At 43.4% G+C, this 19,750-nt stretch overlaps 1 protein-coding gene across 3 annotated transcripts in view; it reads left to right on the top strand.

The window, feature by feature from the left end:
* Nucleotides 1-19,014, top strand: part of ADAMTS9 (ADAM metallopeptidase with thrombospondin type 1 motif 9) — a 170,737-nt gene extending 151,723 nt beyond the window's left edge. For all 3 annotated transcript variants that reach the window (XM_059940130.1, XM_059940129.1, XM_059940131.1), the window contains 3 exons: nucleotides 4,775-4,879; nucleotides 15,451-15,545; nucleotides 17,477-19,014. In XM_059940130.1, coding sequence (XP_059796113.1) covers nucleotides 4,775-4,879; nucleotides 15,451-15,540 — 195 coding nt within the window. In that variant the 3' untranslated portion in view covers nucleotides 15,541-15,545; nucleotides 17,477-19,014. The remainder of the gene's footprint in view (nucleotides 1-4,774; nucleotides 4,880-15,450; nucleotides 15,546-17,476) is intronic.
* The last annotated feature ends 736 nt before the right edge of the window (nucleotides 19,015-19,750 follow it).

The raw sequence follows: 19,750 nt of genomic DNA, 5'->3' as shown, positions 1-19,750 counted from the left end.
CGTGACTGCATCTGGTTCTGCAGATGTAATTAGAACAGCAGCTCTGGAAGGCACTTTGGCCACCTGTATAAAGGGCCTCACAGATGCTCACAGCCCCTAACCCAGTCACTCCACTCCTAGGAGTGTTTCCTAAGGAAATGATCACAGCCAGGGGCCAAACTTCCTCATTCAGCAAAATGCATCTGTGATCATGGTAAACGTTTAGAAACCAATTAGATATCACATGGCAAGGGTTTGGTTAAACACAGGACGATGTTAAAACAGTGAATATTATGCAGTGACATGTGGGTAAATGTTTAATAACTGGCTCTCCAAGGGAAGAGGGGGGGAAAAAGCAATGCTTTGCAGCATTTGCCCATTTCTGTGGTGTAAATTTTCTCCCTGACTGGTTACAAGTCATCAGTATCGTGTCACGAAATGGAGGGTTTGGGGAGAGATGCACACAGTTGTCTCTCAAAAGCCAGTGCAAGTGGGTTCCAACACCCCGACTGTCAGCCATTAAAGATTCTGAATATTGCATGAGACAGAAAAACTGTCACTCCTGTTTCAGATGTGTGAATGTGCCATGTTCAGACCAAGAGGTGCAGAGTTATCTCCTGAATTCGCTTTCCCCCAGAGCAGCTGCACGGCAGTCTTACCCGTTCTACAGTTGCACACGTTTTTTGCCTCTTTAGAGGTGTGGCAGGTTTTGACTCGCCTTTCGGAACAGGCTGTGATAATCCTCCTGGGCTCATTTTGCAAAGCAGGCATCAGTCTTTGCCAGAAGCTTCTGCAAGGAGAAGGTAGGACAGACATAATGAATTAGGTGATTCTGGACAGGAGAACGTGGCCCCAGTCTTTCTGTTGATTTACATGAGGTCTTCACAAAGCTGTTGTCAGACTCTATGACAAGAGTTTTCCTTGTCGCTGTGGGACTTCACGGATTCTAGGAATTGGGACTGGGTGATACTCAGAATCCCAGGCACTGTCTCCCCAGGGTGCGTTTACACACAGCCACAGAGACCATCCTAAGACAAACACATCTGAATTTTCTTTTAACAATGTGTTTTCTCAGCCCCAAGCTTTAGAAAGTATTGCTAAACATTTTAGAGAAGTGAAAAGGAAGCACTCAGGGGAGAAAGAAAATAAACAAAGGACAGAATGTTAAAAGGGGCCTTTTCTCCATTACCCAGGAATTGAAAACTTTTGAAGTGCAGTTTCTTTAGAGCACTGGATGACTTCAAACACCCCATTCGTATGGGTTGCATTTAACAGCTTATATAGATTGGCCAGTCCTGCCTTTTTCAAATGCCTCAGGATTTTCTTGTTTCGATATGTGCATCTTTGGGGAAACTTAAGTAAATGAGAGGTAATTTGCATTCAGTTATTTTAATAATTCAGAGACAAATGAACCAATTGATTTGCTAAATCCTGGCCCTAAAGCAGTTGCTAAGTGAGAAAACCAAAGCCAGTGAAAGGTTAAGTTGTATTTTTTCCAGCCCATTCTTCAAACCATATCGGATACTTCTAGAATTCACTTCCTCAGAAGTGTATTGAGCACCAACTATATTGATGAAAGATGGGAGTTTTTCATATCACTTTTCCAGGGAAAAGTCTGTAGAAAGCATGACTATGCAAGCTATTTTGGAGCCCTGCTTGTCCTTTGGTCTATGACTGCAGAGAAATGAAAGCAGAGGGATGCTGTGTTTGACAATCTGCTTCTTCTTCCTCCGCATCCATTGCTGTTGCTTGGGGGAGGTTCCCAAGAGCTGTCAACTCAAGATGCAGCCAGAATGTATTTTGTTATCCTGATCACGGTGGATGCAGCATTATCATTACTGATGCTGGTGTTAATAGCGTTTATTGAGCGTTTACTACACTTGAGACACTGAGCTCAGCACTGGTAAATCAGCGTAGCATTTAATCATCCACAGCATCCTATGAGATTGCCCGCTTTTGACAGATGAGGAAACTGAGGTGTAGAGAGATCGGGTAACTTACCCAAACCCACACTAGTGCTCAGTAGAGGCCGGATTTGATCCCAAGTGTGTCTGAGTTCAAATTCATGATGGTAGACACGCCTGGCTGATCCTGTTTCCAGACAAGACTTTTGCAGCATTCACCCTTGTCCAACAGAGAACAAAACCTCCGTTTGTCAGAGGTATTATACATCTTTCGCTAACTTTTCTGGATCATCTAGTGTATGCATGTCTTAATTACCTTTACTCTTTTAAATCAGCAACAGAGATAGTAGCTAAAACTCTCATGCCCTTTAGACCCTGAAGATAGGGCCTTTAGGGGTAGAGATATCCCAGACTGGAGCTAGAAAGGACGGTAGGTCTTGACTCCTCTGGTGACACTCAACTTTTAGAGTGCTAATTATCAACTAGGACGCTGGCTGAAAATGCAAATCCCTGAACCTGAAAAGGCCAGGAAGAGAATAAGGACAAAAACTCTTGCTTATCACTCGCTCTGAAAGGGCAGATCTAGCTAGCAAGTAGTCTGCTCGGCTACGTGCTCAGTCACTGGACACCCAGATCAGCCAGGGGCATCCTCAGGCTAGAAGCCTGGACCTTCTAAGGACTTTGACGTCAAAGCAGATCAAGTCTACCTTCTTCGATGCAGGCAGAACAGGCAGTCTTTGTGGGAAACAGGATAGGGAAGGAGAGATGAGGGCATCCTTGGCAACAAGGAGGTCTGGGCATTTGTGATTGGTGTGGACGCCCTCCTCAGGGCAGGAATGATAGTAAGATAAGAACATGGCCAGGTGGGCTGACACAGCATGTAGAAGCCCGTGTCTGAGGAGGCTGGGCAAGGAGGCTGAGCCTGCGGTGTAGCCCCGGTCATGGATACCTGCGTACTGAAGCCACTCAACATAACAACCACTAACATCTGTGTAGTACTGTCATAAAACAAGTTCCAAAAATATTTTTAAAATATCACCTACTCTCTGCCAGGTAATAAGCTAGGTATGTTATACCTTCTACTCTTATTCACAGATTATGTCTTATTAACCCATTTTACAGATGGGCTTAGGAGAGGTAAGCCACTTGCCTGAGGTCACACTAAAGGTAGAAGAATCAGGATTCTAGGATAATTTCATCCCCCAGACCACAGCATGATTGATGTTTGGGGCTGGATAATTCTCTGTAGTAGGAGATCATGCTGTGCATTGTAGGATATTTAGCAATATCTCTGGGCCTGTCTGCACCAGCTGCTAGTGGCACACACACACACACACACCCACTAGCTGTGACGTGACAACCAAAAATGTCTCCAGAGACTGCCAAATTTCTCCTGGGAGCAAAATTGTCCTCTGATAAGATCCACTGATTTAGACCAAACTAAATCCTCCCATCACCTCTGTGAATAGGAATCCTGTTTGTCCCCAGGGTACAGATGTGGAATTTAAGGCTCCTAAAGAGTTCATAAACTCTGTTTAGCAAGTATTTATGGAACCGACATGGAGAGGAAACCTCCAAGTTGCACCTAATCCTGGAAGTCTTCGTGGAAGAGCTAGGATGTAATACTTAGTTAAGACTCTAAATATCAAGTGCCTAGTCACATGTTACAAACCATAACTGGTATAAGTAAAGCAATACCAAGTCCCTCCCCTCAATAAGCTTACTGTTATATAAGAAAAAACTAACACAAAACAATTAGAAAATGCAGGACTGGTATCAGTATTTTTGAGTATCTACAAGGTACCAGGCATTCACTCCACGGCTAATTTCATTTAGTCCCTCACTACACTACTCTGTGGGAGGCGCTCCTATTACCTTCCATTTTACAGATGGACAGACTGAGGTTCTTACAGGGTAATAATCTGTTCAGGTGAAAAAGCTGAATTTACGCTTAGGTCTGATTGGATGTGAGTCTCCACCTTGCTGCTCTCCTTGATTTATTAAAGACCGTTTTGGCAAAGAACCGGATGGTAAGGCTCAGAGAGGAAGCCTTCACCCACGTCTGCGGAGAAAGAACATTTTTAACTCTGAAACTGTTCATGGTGGAGTAGGAAACCTCAAGAATCTATTTTAGATGCCTTTGTGGAGTCATTTTTGCAAGAGAGAAAGACACAGAGACAAATGGAGAAAGCAAGAGAGATTCTCTGCTGCAGCGTCTCCTTGGAAATAAAAATGGAAACGCCTGAGGCCACGTTTGGAAAGGAATCCCAGAGCGGGGCTGGGAGGTCTAGGTTCCCTGGGCCTGGTAGCGGTGGCGGGTCCTCTGCGGTCCAGAGCGGGCCGCGCGCGCCCTCTGCTGGCAGCTCCAGAGAACGCGCCTCTGCTTTGAAGTCCCGCCCCGCTGTGCTTAGGACGCGGCGTGCTCAGCGCCGCGGGGAGCTGAAGCCCAAGGAAGCTTTGGCAGCGAGATCTTGTTAGAAAAATTACACTGTGGCATTTTGTTCCTGAAGGAATCTGATAATTGTGAGCAACATCAGGATTGCTGAGTTAGGGACGCAGAATAGCGGTAGTTGAGAGTGAGGACTTTGAAGTCAGGAAAATGTGAGTTGGGTTCTCAGTGTCTCCTGGAGCAGTTAATCACCTGCGCCGGGCCTCGCTGTCCCCCTCTGTAAAGAAAATCCCCTTCTGAGAGCTCTTGCGAGGATGGATGAGATGATGCATGTAAAGTGCCGGATTCACAACTCCCCTCTCCCCCCCCCCCAAAAGAACCCTCAATCATTAGTAGCTATCATAATTAATTAATATCTTTCTCCAAGTTCCCTTTTATTGTGTGGCCTTTGCTCAGGACGTCACGTGGACTAAAAATGCTTTTCGTTGGCCATTTATTCCAGGGTCGTTTCAGCATCAACCTTTACGGAACCGGCCTATCTCTGACTGAATCAGCCAGATGGATCTCCCAAGGGAATTATGCCGTCTCTGACATTAAGAAGTCGCCGGTAAGGTTACCGATGGGTTGGGGGATGGGTTTTGTCTTCCTTCCTCCCTCCCTCTGAGGCGGTGGTGCTAAAAGTAAGGGGTGTGCTTTCCCACTTCCTCAAACCATTTTACAAAGTGTCAGCAAGAAAATTTAGGACATAAATCAAAGGTTGAAGCGTGTACAGGTGCGTGGAGCAGAGAGTCTTGCTTCCCTTCTGGTGAATTCTTCCTGGAGATGTGAACCTGTGAACCATTTGGAGCAATTAGGAGGATGCCTAACCAGGAAGCTGAAAGTAGCCAGCAGCCTCTAAGGGAGTGTGTGGCCCAGACACCTTGCAATTAATTAGTCAACATGCAATTCACCTATGTGAGCTTAGGCAAAGTGATGTCAGTCTGTTTCAGAAGAATTGAAATACAAACAGGGCTGGAAGAAGGGGTAATGCATGAGGAGGGTTTCTGGAGAATTAAGAGAAACACAGGCTCTCCAAGTCAGCTTTTCAGGCTCTAAATAAAATCTTGCTGCTCAAGGTGGGATCGATGCCCCCCAGAGCACCCGCATTGCCTGGGAGCTTGCTGACAATGCAGTTTCTGGGGCCCCAGAGCTTCTGAGCAGGACCTGCAGCTGAACAAGGCCCCAGATGGTTTCTGAGCACAGTACAGCTTGCGACACTCTGATCTGCGTACCGTTTCTCAGCGTGGGGGTATGTTAGAGTCACTTGGGAAGGTTTAAAATGCATGTGCCCGGGCCCTACCCAGATTCACGGAAGGGGAATCTCTGGGGAATTTGAAATTCCCCAGGTGACTCTAATGCATAAGTGGGGGGCAGAAAGCACTGCCCTTTCCAGCCTAGAAGTTGCCATGATGTGGGGCAGGAGCCTGACCCGCAGGCAAATGTGAAACTTACGGGGTGTGGCCTGTGGCCCCAGTCCTGCCTCAGCAGTGACCTCTGCCTCCCGGTCTCAGGATAGTGAGTAAGGGAGGAAAAAGAAGAGGACTGGAAAGTGTGGTGTTATTCCAAGGTGAGGTTGCCAGACAAAGTATAGGATGCCCCATTAAATCTGAATTTCACATAAACAAGATTTTTTTTTTTTTTTTTTTTACTGTAATCATGTCTGAAACATTGCATGGGACATACTTATTCTAAAAACACAGTATGTGTTGTTTATCTGAAATTCACATCTGACTGGGTGTCTGGTATTTTTATTTGCTAAACCCTATCAAAATCAGAACATAAGGAAACAGCTCGATCAAGCTGCTTCCACCAAGGAAGGGAAGGAACATCAATTATGACGTCCTGGGAAAATCTCAGAGGTTCCTGATCCCATTTTTTAGCTTCCAGAGTTAAATTTGTGTCTTTGGGGTAAAAAAAACAAACAAAAAAATCTTTCTCACTCACTCTTTTTTCTATCTAAGCCAATCAGCTCCTTCAAATCTGATTAACTAAATGACCATATCGATTGCTTATAAATTAATCATTAAAATTTTTTTCTTGTACTGAAAGGGATAAAGAGAGCTGAGAGACAACACACGTGCTTTAGAATGTGTGCTTTACACCGTGTCCTGAAATTATGTTCTTCCTTGCTCCTACTATATATTATGTTTCAGTGACTGAGAGAAACAAACAAAAAAAATTAATTGCCCAAAACGTGGTCAGACTTAAGGCATGATTATATAGAAAGCCATCTGTGTAAACTGTAATCTAAGTTTCAATTCTGTTTGTTGGTGTCATTACTGCAGTTTTCCTCCAGAACCTAACAATATAATTATAGCCGGGAGCGCCACCTTGTGGAGGCAAAGATTACTGCCCTGCCAAGATGGGCTGGCTGTTTCCCCAGCTTTTGGGGGATTACGCCTGTGCTGAAGGAAATTGGTTTCACAATTGCCTGTCAGCACTTTTTTTTTTTTTTTTTTTTTTTAAATCTTGGTGTTCCATGACAACTCAGAGAGCCTGAGCTCAAAATTAATCTCAAGGGTCTGTCGAGCACTCCTTATGAATCCCCAGGAGCCAGAACTGAGCAATCTCTAGCTCCTAGCAGCCCCTAGAAATGATGCTTTGTGTGCCTGACCTGCTACGCGGTCCACAGAGCAACATCCCCTAGGGATACTCCATGAAAATAGGCTCCCGCAGGCAAAGACACTTGGAAAAATTGTGTATTTTATTTCCTTCTTGAAGAGTCGCAGTAAGCATGTGTGTATTGTAGGTTGGAATAAAGTGTACAGGAGGGAAACCTGTGTGGTTTTATTCAAGCCAGCATTTCCCTAAATCATTCGTTCTCAAACTTGGGCCAGGACTTGGTAAAACACATCCAGCCTGGGGAGAGGCCTGAAATGTACACTTCCAGCCGTTTCCCAGGCGATGCTGATGCCCTGGTCTGGGATCACATTTCAGGAATCACTGACCTAAGTTAAACCAACCACAGAGCCTTCTTTTCAAAGTTATGCCTTTTAATTTCCCTGAGTTACCAGTGGTCCATGGAACACACTCTGGAAAACTGTGTAATGTCCTGCTCCCATCATGACTTAGCACCGTCTTGCTTCTGAGGGACCGAGGCTGGTCTCCTCTACGGCACGCAGATCCTGGCCAGTCCTAATCTCTTCTCCAAATAGCCCTGCTTTGATTCACCCCTCACATCATCACTCTCACTTTCCTTCACTTTTCTGCTGGGAGCTACAGAGAGAAAAACACGATGAAACCCTCCATTTTCCAAACCCACTTGGCGATAAAATGTTTTCCCCAAGCGAAACTAAAGGAAAACGCTAGTCATTCAGGGTAAAACTGAATTACTAGAACCACATGGAGGGCAGGAACATGGTCTCACCAGCAGGAACAGACCTGGTAAAAACAAGTCTCAGTGTCAAGGTTCATTCTTGGCTGCCTGTGTGTAGTGGGAAGAATTCTTTTTTTTTTTTTTTTAACTCATAAGAATAATGATTTTTGTTATTGAAATAGCCCCTATGTATTGGGCAATTTATATGCATTCAATCCCATTCCTCCAGCTTTCTCATCAGATTCTTGGGAGGGTACTGAAATCAAAGCCTACAGAGGCTGCAGAGTATAGAGGTTAAGCCCCCAGACCCTTAAGTCAGATCGCTGGACGTGCTGTTACTAGCCTTGCCATCTTTTTTTTTTTTTTTTAATTATTATTTATTTATTTATTTTTGGCTGTGTTGGGTCTTCGTTTCTGTGCGAGGGCTTTCTCTAGTTGCGGCGAGCGGGGGCCACTCTTCATCACGGCGTGCGGGCTTCTCACTGTCGCGGCCTCTCTTGTTGCGGAGCACAGGCTCCAGACGCGCAGGCTCAGTAGCTGTGGCTCACGGGCCCAGTTGCTCCGCGGCATGTGGGATCTTCCCAGACCAGGGCTCGAACCCGCGTCCCCTGCACTGGCAGGCAGACTCCCAACCACTGCGCCACCAGGGAAGCCCTAGCCTTGCCATCTTGGGCACGTTATTTAACTTCTCAGGGGTCTCAGTTTCTTCACGCATAAAATGGGGATCCTGGTGGTCCTTACGCAGTTGGGTTCTTGCAGAGCATAAATGAAATAGGGAGATAAAGCTGTTTGCGTGTCACTGGGCAGGCAGCAGGGGCACAGTAAGTATTAGCTGTTAATGTTACAACATTTTCATAGGCCTGAGGCTTGCCGTAAGGTTGCAGAATTGGTCAAGGTGATGAAGGAAGCAGGCTTGCTAGCAGTGGAAGGACAGGGGACTGCAGCCCGAGCAGAGGCTAAGCCTGGACCTGGCTGGCCCCCACTGCACCGCATGGATTTTGTCGATGTGGGCCCCACCCCACCTGGGAGTAAGGCATGTGGGACGCCCCCTGGACCCAGGGATGGACCGCTAGACAGATGCTTCAGCTGTACCGGCTTGGCTTAGGGATACCAAGTTCCTACTCTGCTTGTGTGTGGTGGGCAGCCAGACAGAAAGGGAGGCTTGGCCCGGTTGTGGGATTGGAGAGAAAAGGTTGGCGTTCTGAGCTCCTTTGCCGGTGATACTCTGTGCAACCTCAACTCATGAATGTGCTCAGGATGTGAAAGGGTCCTCAGCCCCCATCGGGATGATCCCCCCACCCCCAGAAAGATGCCCGTTCTCAGAGCTGTTGTCTGGCCTTCTGTCCCGGAGGAGGTTCCGGAATGGCCTTCAGAGCCAGGCACAGTGAAGGGCAGGATGGGAGAGGTGCCCTCAGGTCTCTGTGCTGCTTCGTGTACCTGGGGGATGGGCAGGGTCCACAGGGAGCTGGGGGCCTGTGTTTCTGAGGTACCTGGCCTTGGGGCCCAACGGTCATTCCTTATTCTAGGGGAAGAGCTGTAAATGGAAGAATTGCTTGGAAATTAAAAATTAATGAAAGTTGCCTTACCATGGGGGAGATGGACTCAGTTCCTGTCTTTTAATCTTTTAGTTCATTTACAACCAGTGGAGTTAAGGTCACGTGATAACTACCTGTGTGTGTGCATGCACATAGCAAGCAGAGAATCAGTCCTCACGTACCTACCGTAAGCGGCCTCCTAACCCGCAATTCATCTGTGAGAATCCAGTTTTCCACCAAGTATGAAAATCACGTTACAGACAAGTAGAGTGAAACTACCTTTTATATATGTGTACATTTTATTCTGTACGAATCCATAGACGTTAGATGTTTATACATATATTCGTATATATAAGTGTGACTAGGACTATAGTCGGAAAAAAATCCAACCAAATACTGTGTTTTATGGGCAGTTTCATCCCCAGCATACTGCAAAGAAATGCAGATAAGTACATTTCAATCAAAGATGTGTTGGCTTTGCTAAATTACATGAGTCAACCTACCTTGGTCATATTGACTGCAGAAAGCAGAGAAATGAGTGAAAAGTATGAACTATAAACTATTCTTTTTTTTAATAAATTTATTTATTTTATTTATTTATTTTTGGCTGTGTTGGGTCTTTGTTGCTGTGTGTGGGCTTTTCTCTAGTTGCGGTGAGCAGGGGCTACTCTTCGTTGCGGTGCGCGGGCTTCTCATTGCGGTGGCTTCTCTTGTTGTAGAGCACGGACTCTAGGCGTGCAGGCTCAGTAGTTGTGGCGCACGGGCTTAGTTGCTCCGCGGCATGTGGGATCTTCCCGGGCCAGGGCTCGAACCTGTGTCCCCTGCATTGGCAGGCAGATTCTTAGCCACTGTGCCACCGGGGAAGCCCTATAAACTGTTCTTAATGGAACAGAGGTCGTTCATTTTAATTATATGTAACAGCTCACACTCTGCTAACAAAATATTTATTGAAAAGAGATTTTTAGAGGGCTTGCTTTAATGAAGAAATAAAAATGATTTCCAATTAGTGTTTCATTGTATGCGAGCGGGTGCTTCAAAAGTGCTGGAAAACATACCTTTTTTCTCTGAAGTAGGCACTGTTTCCATGACAATCATGTTTATGCTATTCATTTTCTCAGTATATTTTTTTTATTCTGTAATAGAAATAAGTTTTAGTTCAGCCTTTACCTAAATCAGATTGAGTCCTAGTTAATGCAATAACATGAACATTGCAGAGCTAGCATCAGCGATTTTGTAATTACTCAGACTGTTCCTCATCTCCATGAGAACAGGCTATGATGGAAATCCACACAGAAGAAGCACCTTTATGACAATGATCGCTAACACTCATAGAGTACCACATTAGGCCAACTGCTCTGCTGAGCACTTTGTATGCTTTCTTTCATTTGCAGCAAACCTATAAAGGGAGACTCATATTATCCCCATTTTACAGATGCACCAGGAAACTGAGGTGTAAAGAGGTTATTAAAGACAGGATACAATCCTGAGGCAATCTGATCTCTGCTGCCAGGGCAGGAAGAGTTTGGGTAAAAAATAAGCTTTGATGAGACAGAAGACATTCCTACTATGTCAGCATCCTTAGGGCCACCAGACCTATACTTCAGCTTAGAGAAAAAGTTCCTGGCTAGAAAACCAGTTGGTCTGGCATCAAATCTAGTTGGTAGTGTCAGACTAGCTCCAAAACTAACAGGGGTCCCTAAAACCAAGACCAAGTAGGGTGATCGAAATCCATCTCCCAACTTAACCTCACTCATAATCAAAAACATGCAAATTTTTAAAAGAGTAGAACTATTTTTTCTGTTTGGTTTTTTTTTTTGCAAATTTGGAAACTTTTTCCTTTTTCCTTTTCTCTTTTTTAAGTGAGAGTATCCATTGTTTTCAAGAGACTTTCATAGTTTGACCATATGAATCAAATACAGCCCAAAGATATCCTGAAATGCATGCACAAGTATGGTTCACACCAGCGTTAGTCCCAGTAGAGGAAAACGTAAAACACCTTAGATGCCAAGCCTTGTTCAGCAGTCAGGGGTAGGGAGTGGCTCATATGACATGATAATTTACAAACTGGGATATGGTGCCACAGTTAAACAAGGAGCTTTTCATAGCGTGGGGAAGCATTGAGGGGACTGATTAGCAGGGCCATCTGAATTGCAGTTCACCAACAAGAGTGTACTTGTTCAGCCTTTTTCTTTCACTCATTCACCAGATGTGTATTAAGACCGCCGTGAGCCACGCACAGCTAGCTTCTGGAAACCCTTGGATTTTTAACAAGGCACTGGCCTTGCCATCATGGGGCTTACATTCTAGGGGGAAGACAGACATAAAGAGAGAACTACCCCATGTTATAGGGTGCTGTGCAGCAGGTAACTGCGTCAGAAAGGTTTCTCAGGGGAAGTGGCCTCTGGGCTGGGTTCTGAAGAATTTACCGGGCAAAAGTTGGGTGGTCCGGTGCACACAGAGAGGGAGAGGGAAGAGAGTTCCAGTGAGAGGAGTAGCATGTGCAAAGGCCCTGTGTTATAAGAGGCATGTTAGAAGAACAACCCAAAGAAATGCAGAGGAGGGGGAGTAGAGAGAAAAGATGGGACAAGACAAATCCGGACAGGCAGGCAGGGTCAGCCCGTACAAGGCTGGAGACCAGGGTTCAGCAAACTTCTTCTGTAAAGGACCAGCTAGTAAATATTTTAGACTTTGCCAGCCAAGAGGTAAAAATCGTTGATACTATATACGTATTTATATGACAAGAGCAAAAACAAATTCACATAAAAATTTTAGTGATTAAATTCAAAGTGTAATAATAATTGAGTATAAATTTTTGTTATCCAGAGCTACCAAGGAAAAGAATGAAATACTGAGAGAGGACAGCATTTTGCTTAATCCAGTGTTCTCTGCTATCAAAATTGATTCTAAATGTTTATTTGTTAATGCTGATCTGAAGTGAGATTTTCTATACTTCATCTTTATAAATGTCATTTTGCAGGGATAGGTATTGCCAAATACTAATATTGTCCACAACCATATCATTTTAGTTGACCATATTCATGCCTTGGCAGGCGTTAGTAGAATTCTATTAGATTTTTCACTTGATATTTGCCTTTCAGCGTGTCATTACATTACAGATGAATCACTTGTAATTGAAGGTGAGATGGAAGCTCCTCAATTACCTCATTAGATGGATTTTGAAATATGAAAATTTCCTTTTCGCTTACGTCCAAGTCCAAAAAATACCACTGGAACTGTATTTCACGCTCAGAAAATATATCCACTACAAATGTACGTGGAATAGCAATAAAGCTTCTTGTTTTAACATTTGACGGAGTGGGAAGTGTGCAACCTGCCTTATTAACATGATTTATGATTCAAACAATGTTAGTTATTGAAATGACTTTACCACAGTATAACTTTTGCCTATAAGTGCAGTTTTTGCCTTGTAATTTTAGCTCCCACTCATTAAGAAACATTATCAAGTCAGTAGCAAAAGATAATGTCCAAAGCCATTAAGTGTTCACTGACAGTGATTGAGAACAGTTCTTCTTGTTCAGAAAAATTTTAAGCCCAGCCCTGAGCTCAAAATTCACAATAAAACTTTACCACTGCTGAGTCGTCAATCTGCTGTGTGTTAGGATAAGTCAGGGTATTCAGCTTCTGGTCCTGACCCCAAATTTCCAAAACTGATGAAGGTTAAGTTTATGATAGAAAAAGAAGTTCAAAAAAAAAAAAAAGAAGTTCATTATTAACACCACCAGTTATGTAACACCAGGTAGGTTCATGTATTTTCCACAATGAATACTCACAGTCTTTAAACATCTTACATTTTCACAAGCTTTGTAAATCAGTCCAACTAAAGCTTTTCCCGCTCCGCACATATTTCTCACCATTATTAGTTGTGAACGCATCTTAGCAGATTACACTTGAGTTTTTCTGCGCTAGTGTTTTCTTAATCTCTTTGAAATACTTCCACACAGACCATTCATGGAGACTAATTCTTTGATCACTTCAAACTCAGCATGGTCTCCTCAAATGAACAACTGAAGAGTATCAGTAAAATCTATCTACTCACCAAAAGCCAAAGGAAACCACTCCAATTATTTGCTTTGTTTTTTAATTGATTATTGATGCGGCTCCCAAATGTCATTAAATTATTGAGCAACTGGTCTTACCAAAAGGATAACAGTCTTCAACAAGTTGATTTTCTCTGGACACATTTCTTCAGCAATTACAATTAAACAAGGTATCATTAACTCAGAGAAAACATTTGTTTTGCTAACAAATGAGCCATTTGGAAACTTACACATTTTCATCTTTTATTCTTGCTCATTTTGATTTTCTATTTTTGTGAAGAATTACACTATGGTGAGATATTCTGTTCTAAGTTTTCTAAATTCTTGACCGTTGCTCTCCTGTGAGTTGGGAATATTGTGACACATGCTGAATGTGGTGATGTTGGTATATTGTATTCTTTTAGCACAGCTGCAGTGTCGTTGCATGATGAACACAATACTTTGCCATCTAAATGTGACAACAGAATAAGCCACATGCTACTGTACCTTAAAAGTGCAATAGTCAGGACTTCCCTGGCAGTCCGGTGGTTAAGACTTCACCTTCCAACGCAGGCGGTGTGGGTTCGATCCCTGGTTGGGGAGGTAAGAACCCACATGCCTCATGGCCAAAAAAACCAAAACATAAACCAGAAGCAATGTTGTAACAAATTCAATAAAGACTTTAAAAAATGGTCCACATTAAAAAAAAAAAAAAATCTTAAAAAAATAAAGTGTAATAGTAAAGTCTACTTTTGTCTTCTTTTCTTGTTTTGACATATACTGGTAATAAAAGAAACGAAAGAAAATGTTATGATATAGCAACACTCATGGCACTCAAAGCACTATCACGTTACAGTGTCACTGTGACGTGTGTGCAGAGTAGCAGTGTGAGGCTACAAGGGCCATCTTGACCACTCACCCCTGCTGTTGTAACGTGAAAGCAGCCACAGACTTGAGGGAAATGAATGGACGTGAATGTGTTCCAATAAAACTTTATTTATGGACCCTGAAATTTGAATGTTATATCATTTCCACATATCAAGAAATAGTATTCTCGGTTTGCTTCTTAACCATAAAATATAAATGCTGTTCTTAACATTGGGAGCTACATCAGTAATCAGTTAAGGGCTTCCCTGGTGGCGCAGTGGTTAAGAATCTGCCTGCCAACGTAGGGGACACGGGTTCGAGCCCTGATCTGGGAAGATCCCACATTCTGCGGAGCGACTAACCCGTGCGCCACAACTACTGAGCCTGCGCGTCTGGAGCCTGTGCTCTGCAACAGGAGAGGCCGCGACGGTGAGAGGCCCGCGTACCGCGATGAAGAGTGGCCCCCACTCGCTGCAACTGGAGAAAGCCCTCACACAGAAACAAAGACCCAACACAGCCAAAAATAAATATAAATAAATAAATAAATTTATTAAAAAAAAAATCAGTTAAAAAGCAAAGAACTTCCCTGGTGGCACAGTGGTTAAGAATCCGCCTGCCCAGGGGACGTGGGTTCGAGCCCTGGTCTGGGAAGATCTCACATGCCACTGAGCAGCCAAGCCCGTGCGCCACAACTACTGAGCCTGCGCTCTAGAGCCCATGAGCCACAACTACTGAGACCGCGTGCCACAACTACTAAAGCCCACGGGCCTAGAGCCCGTGCTCCGCAACAAGAGAAGCCACCGCAGTGAGAAGCCCGCGCACCGCAGCGAAGAGTAGCCCCAGCTCGCTGCACCTAGAGAAAGCCCACGCGCAGCAACAAAGACCCAACACAGCCAAAAATAAATAAATAAAAATAAATTTATTTTAAAAAAAAAGCAAAGCAGTTCTTTCGAGTGGTTTCCTTTGGTTCTTGATCAGTAGATAGATTTTACTGAGACTTTTCAGTTGTTTATTTGAGAAGACCATGCTGAGTGTGAAGGAACCAAGGAATTAGTCTCCATGAATGGTCTGTGTAGAAGAAGTACAGGTAAATTACACTTCAGTTGTTCTGCCCTAGTGTTTTCTCATCCTCTTTGAGAATGAGAAAACACTAGGGCAGAACAACTGAAGTGTAATCTGCTAAGATGTGGGCCATACAAAAACAGGGGCCCACAGGCCATCCTTCATCAGCCCCTACTTTAGACCATGGTGAGGATGTTGGGCCCCGCTCCTGTTCAGAAGTGCTACCTACTGTGTGTACAGGAATGATTTCCCTAAAAGCCAGTGCAAGCCCTGGAAACATATGAGCCAAGCAGGTGGGCTAAGATGATGCATCTCTTTGCAGGATGGTACCCGAGTCATAGGGAAATGCGGTGGTTACTGTGGAAAATGTGCTCCATCCTCTGGCACTGGCCTGGAGGTTCGAGTTTTATAGTTAAGGTAAGTGTCTGTCTGTCTCTGACTCTGTCTCATTCTTTCTGTAGCCTGATGATTAGCAGATGTGGGCGGGTCATTGGCCCCCAAGCAGGTGAAGCTGACTCAGTGCTATTTGACCTTTGTCTCTCTTGCTCATCTATTGTCATGCGCCTGAGGTCATCTGTTCTCCATTCTTGGACATGCCGTCCCTAGACGTCCTGTACCAGATTCCTCTGTAGTGCTTATTAAAGGTGCTGCTCCCTGAGCTCCATCTCTAGAAGTCCTGCTTCATTAAGTCTCTGGTGAATCCAAGAACCTGTATTTTTAATGCAGGGAATTCTGATGCAGGTGGCTCACAGATCACCCTTTGAGAAATACTGCCAAGGAGTGTTACAAGTGTAATATAAATGACGTTCATTAAGCCCTGACTGTGTGTTGGGCACCATGCCGAGCGCCGGGCAGGCATTATTTCAGTGAATCCTCACAGCAAAGCCGCAGTCTGGGGCTGTTATCCTCGTTTTACAGATGGAAGCTGAGATCCACAGCAATTAAGTAGCTGGCTTAAGGTCAGATGGATTCCCTTGGCAATAACCCAGGAGTGTCCTACCCCAGAGCCTCTCAGTTAATGTACTCTTCCGCACAGTTGTAACTCACAGTGTGATCCAAGGACCAGCGTGATCCGCATCGCGTGGGAACTTACTAGGAATGCAAAATCTCAGGCCTCATTCTAGACCTACAGAGTCAGAATCTGCATTTTAACAAATCCACAGGAGAGTCATGCCTGTTAAAGTTTGACAATTCCTGGTGTAACTACAGTATGCCAGCAAGTGATCCCTCTGCTGGGCAGAGGACTGAACTGATCACTTTTTCTCATCCCAGTGCCTTTCACGTACAAGGGCTCAGCCAACTCAGGCGACCCTCCTACAACTTCCCTCAAGCTTCCAGCATTATCCCATTACCCTGTTAGGCTCTTCAAGATCCTGGCAAAGGAATACCTAGTTGACACTTATGTATCAGTGTCAATGTTTAACTAAAAATCCATATTCAACCTTATGATCTCAAATTAGGATTATTTCCACTTCAGGAGGCCACGGGGGGGAAAAAAAAGAGAGAAAGAAAAAGAAAAAGAAACTTACTGTCTTAAGTAACTGAGATGTCCAAACAGTGGTCTAACTTCAGGCATGGCTGGATCTAGAGGCTCAGAGTCATCAGGACTCTTTCTTTCTCCATCCATCAACAATGCTTGCTTCTTAAGTGGCTTCATTCTCAGGCAGATCATCTCCTCCACACCATGGTCCCTGGCAGTTCTAGGCTTACATCATCTTTACAGCTCATGGCTCCAAGTAAATGCTCATCTCCGGCATCTATTCTGCACAAGAACTCTGGCTCTGATTTGTCACATGGCCATTTCCAAACCAATCACAATGTCCAGGAGACTGGGATCATATACCCACCTAGAGTCGGGTGACTGACTGACAGCTTCATTTGGAAGAGGGATGGTTGCCAAAGAACCAGAAGGAGTTTATCAGAAAAGAGGGGAGAGAGGCAGGCAGAGTCAGCAGGTATCCATTAGAGATTCCCATTTGATATGTATTTTATATATTTTATATCCAATAAAGTAAATTTTATATGTATTTTATGGACAATAACATTTGAGTGAGCACAGATACATAACATTTACGTGTATGTATAAAAAAGGCTAGAAGGAAATACAGCAATATTTGAAGAACATTATCTCAGGTTGGGGGAATCACAGGCTAATGGTTTTTATTTTATTCTTTATACACCCCTGGAATTTCCATGTTTCTAGTAGCAAGTGTTATTTTTAAAATCCAGAGAAAATAGCAAGTGTTATTTTCAAGTTCTATATGTAAAAATTTATGGTTTACCTTCTCTTGACTTATGTCTTTTGAGACAGAAGATTTACATTTCCTGGTTGGTTCATTTGTTTTCAGGTGCTCTGAAGAGGAAGCCGTTATGGGATGGATGAAGGATAGTTATGAAATACCTCCACCTTAAAATTTGGGTGTGTGTGTGTGAGCGTGTATGTGTGTGAGGACTTGTATGCCTGTGTGTGTGTGTACATATGCATATATATACATATATACACACATATATACACGTGTATATATGTGTGTGTATATAAATGTGGAATATCCTTATGATGTAAAGTTTAATATTTATGTTTGAAATTATTTATTGTGATGTAATATTTTTGTACGTAAAATGATTCTTTTATGACTGCCTTTCACGTTATTTTGTCCCCTGCAGTCAGACCACTGCATTTTACGTACTCTACATTATATGTAGTACTTTGACAAAAGTGATCCTTCATTATCACGGTACACTATTGTTTACTTTCTATCTGTAAATGTTTTATTGTTACTTTTTTAAAACTGTAATTTTTTAAAAAAACAACCTAGCCGCCATCAAGGTGCTACAAGAATCGTGTGAGGATATTTTTGGCATTTCTAGGAACGTATCATTAGCCAATCAGTAATTCAGTGATGTCACAGATTGTACCAGCTATTAATTATGTTAAATATCTATTCAGTTTCATGTGATCTCTGGGAAAGAAGTCGCTGCCTTGGTGCTAATGTTGTATGTATTTAAGTGATCAATCAGACTCAGAAATGTAAACGCTTTTAATAAAAGGGAGAAGCTAAAGGACAACTTCCAGTGGACAGAATCACTTGGAGAAAATAAGACCAACTGTTTACCCTTGTTTTTGGACATGCCTTTTTGGGAAGAGAGTTGGACTTTGTTCTTGTTGTTGTTATTCTTATCAATACTTTACTTCAGTTCATGGTGCCTTGGTCTCTCTGTGGTAAAATGGAGGGTCCTCCAAGCAGCTTCATTACAGAGTGACATTGAGCAAATGAGAGCCGCTCAGCGTTTTGCCAAGATATTCTGAAATGGTGTCTATGTTAACAATTGTGACAGAGGATGCACGGGGTGGGGGTGACCTTCGACACCCCAGCACACCTGGAGAAACTCAGAACCGGATTCTTAGTCATCAGGATTGACTTTTGTATGAAAACATTAGCTGGTGACTTGACACCTTTGAGCCATGAGCCTGAAACCCTGCCAGTGTCCATGGCTGCTGCAGTAATTGGTGGCATTTATGAGAAGAAATGAACTGTGGAGTACAAGATGCCTGAGTCTTTCTCATCTCCCATTAATCTTTGGATTCCATTCATCTTTGGAAGTCCTGTTTTTTTCTCCTTTCCAAAATGGAAGTGCCAAAGCCGTGGTCTTTCTGCTCTTCCAACCTGATTGAAGAAAGGTCATGGCCCATGTCAGACACTCGATTTGAGAAGCCCTCCCATTTCCAAAAACCAAAGAGATTAGGAGAAACCTGGCAGTATTCCCCAAAGCCAAACAAACTCCAGAGTGCTCCAGAAAGTTATATCAATATATGAATAAGTGTTATTCTCCATTATTAATACATTGTGAAAATATACTATGAATAAATACCATGACCACATCCAAACATTTGTGTTTCACATGGTTTCTGGACTCTTGATTCAAATTGGAATGAACATATCTGTAGTTTTTAAGATTGCCAGATTGAGAAGAAATGCAGGCTTTCTTAATCCCATTGATTGTGTTTGCCATTCTGGAGACAGATAAAGGATGGGGACTGTCCCCAAGGTTTGTCTTTTCATCACTTAAATCAGTTGAAATGGTTATTCTGAAACTCAGAGACAGAAACCTTCTTTGTGTGATGGGGAACAAGTGAGCAAACAAGAGGAGATTGAAGTGGGGTCTGGGGGCTTAATTGTTAATATTATGTAACAGTAATTTCTATTCTAGAGACTGATGGTGTCCTGGGAATTGAGAGCTTTCCAAAGAAATCTAATGAACAGCTAATAGTAAGTGAATATCCACCATATGCCGGGGCCCTTTACTAAATTGTTTTAGCTCATTCTTAGAACCACCAAGTGGAGCAGGTAATAGACTTACCATCATTTTTTGTATAAGGAGACAGAGCCTTCAAGATACACATGGGCCCAAGTTCACATACAGTGAATAAGTGACAGTCTCAGAAAGAACTTTGGCTCTGATTGGGTTACGTGACCACTTCTGTACCAATCACATTGTCAAGATGGCTGAGATTATGTGCCCACCTAGAGGCACATGATCAACAACTTCAGTTGAAAGACCAGCTGTCCCAGAAGAGAAGGGTTGTGTTACCAGAAAAGGGTAGATGGTATGGAGACAGGCAA

This window comes from Balaenoptera ricei, chromosome 11 (genome assembly GCF_028023285.1).
Source record: "Balaenoptera ricei isolate mBalRic1 chromosome 11, mBalRic1.hap2, whole genome shotgun sequence".
In the NCBI taxonomy this organism is placed as follows: Eukaryota; Metazoa; Chordata; class Mammalia; order Artiodactyla; family Balaenopteridae; genus Balaenoptera; species Balaenoptera ricei.
This window is presented reverse-complemented; position numbering and strand designations above follow the sequence as displayed.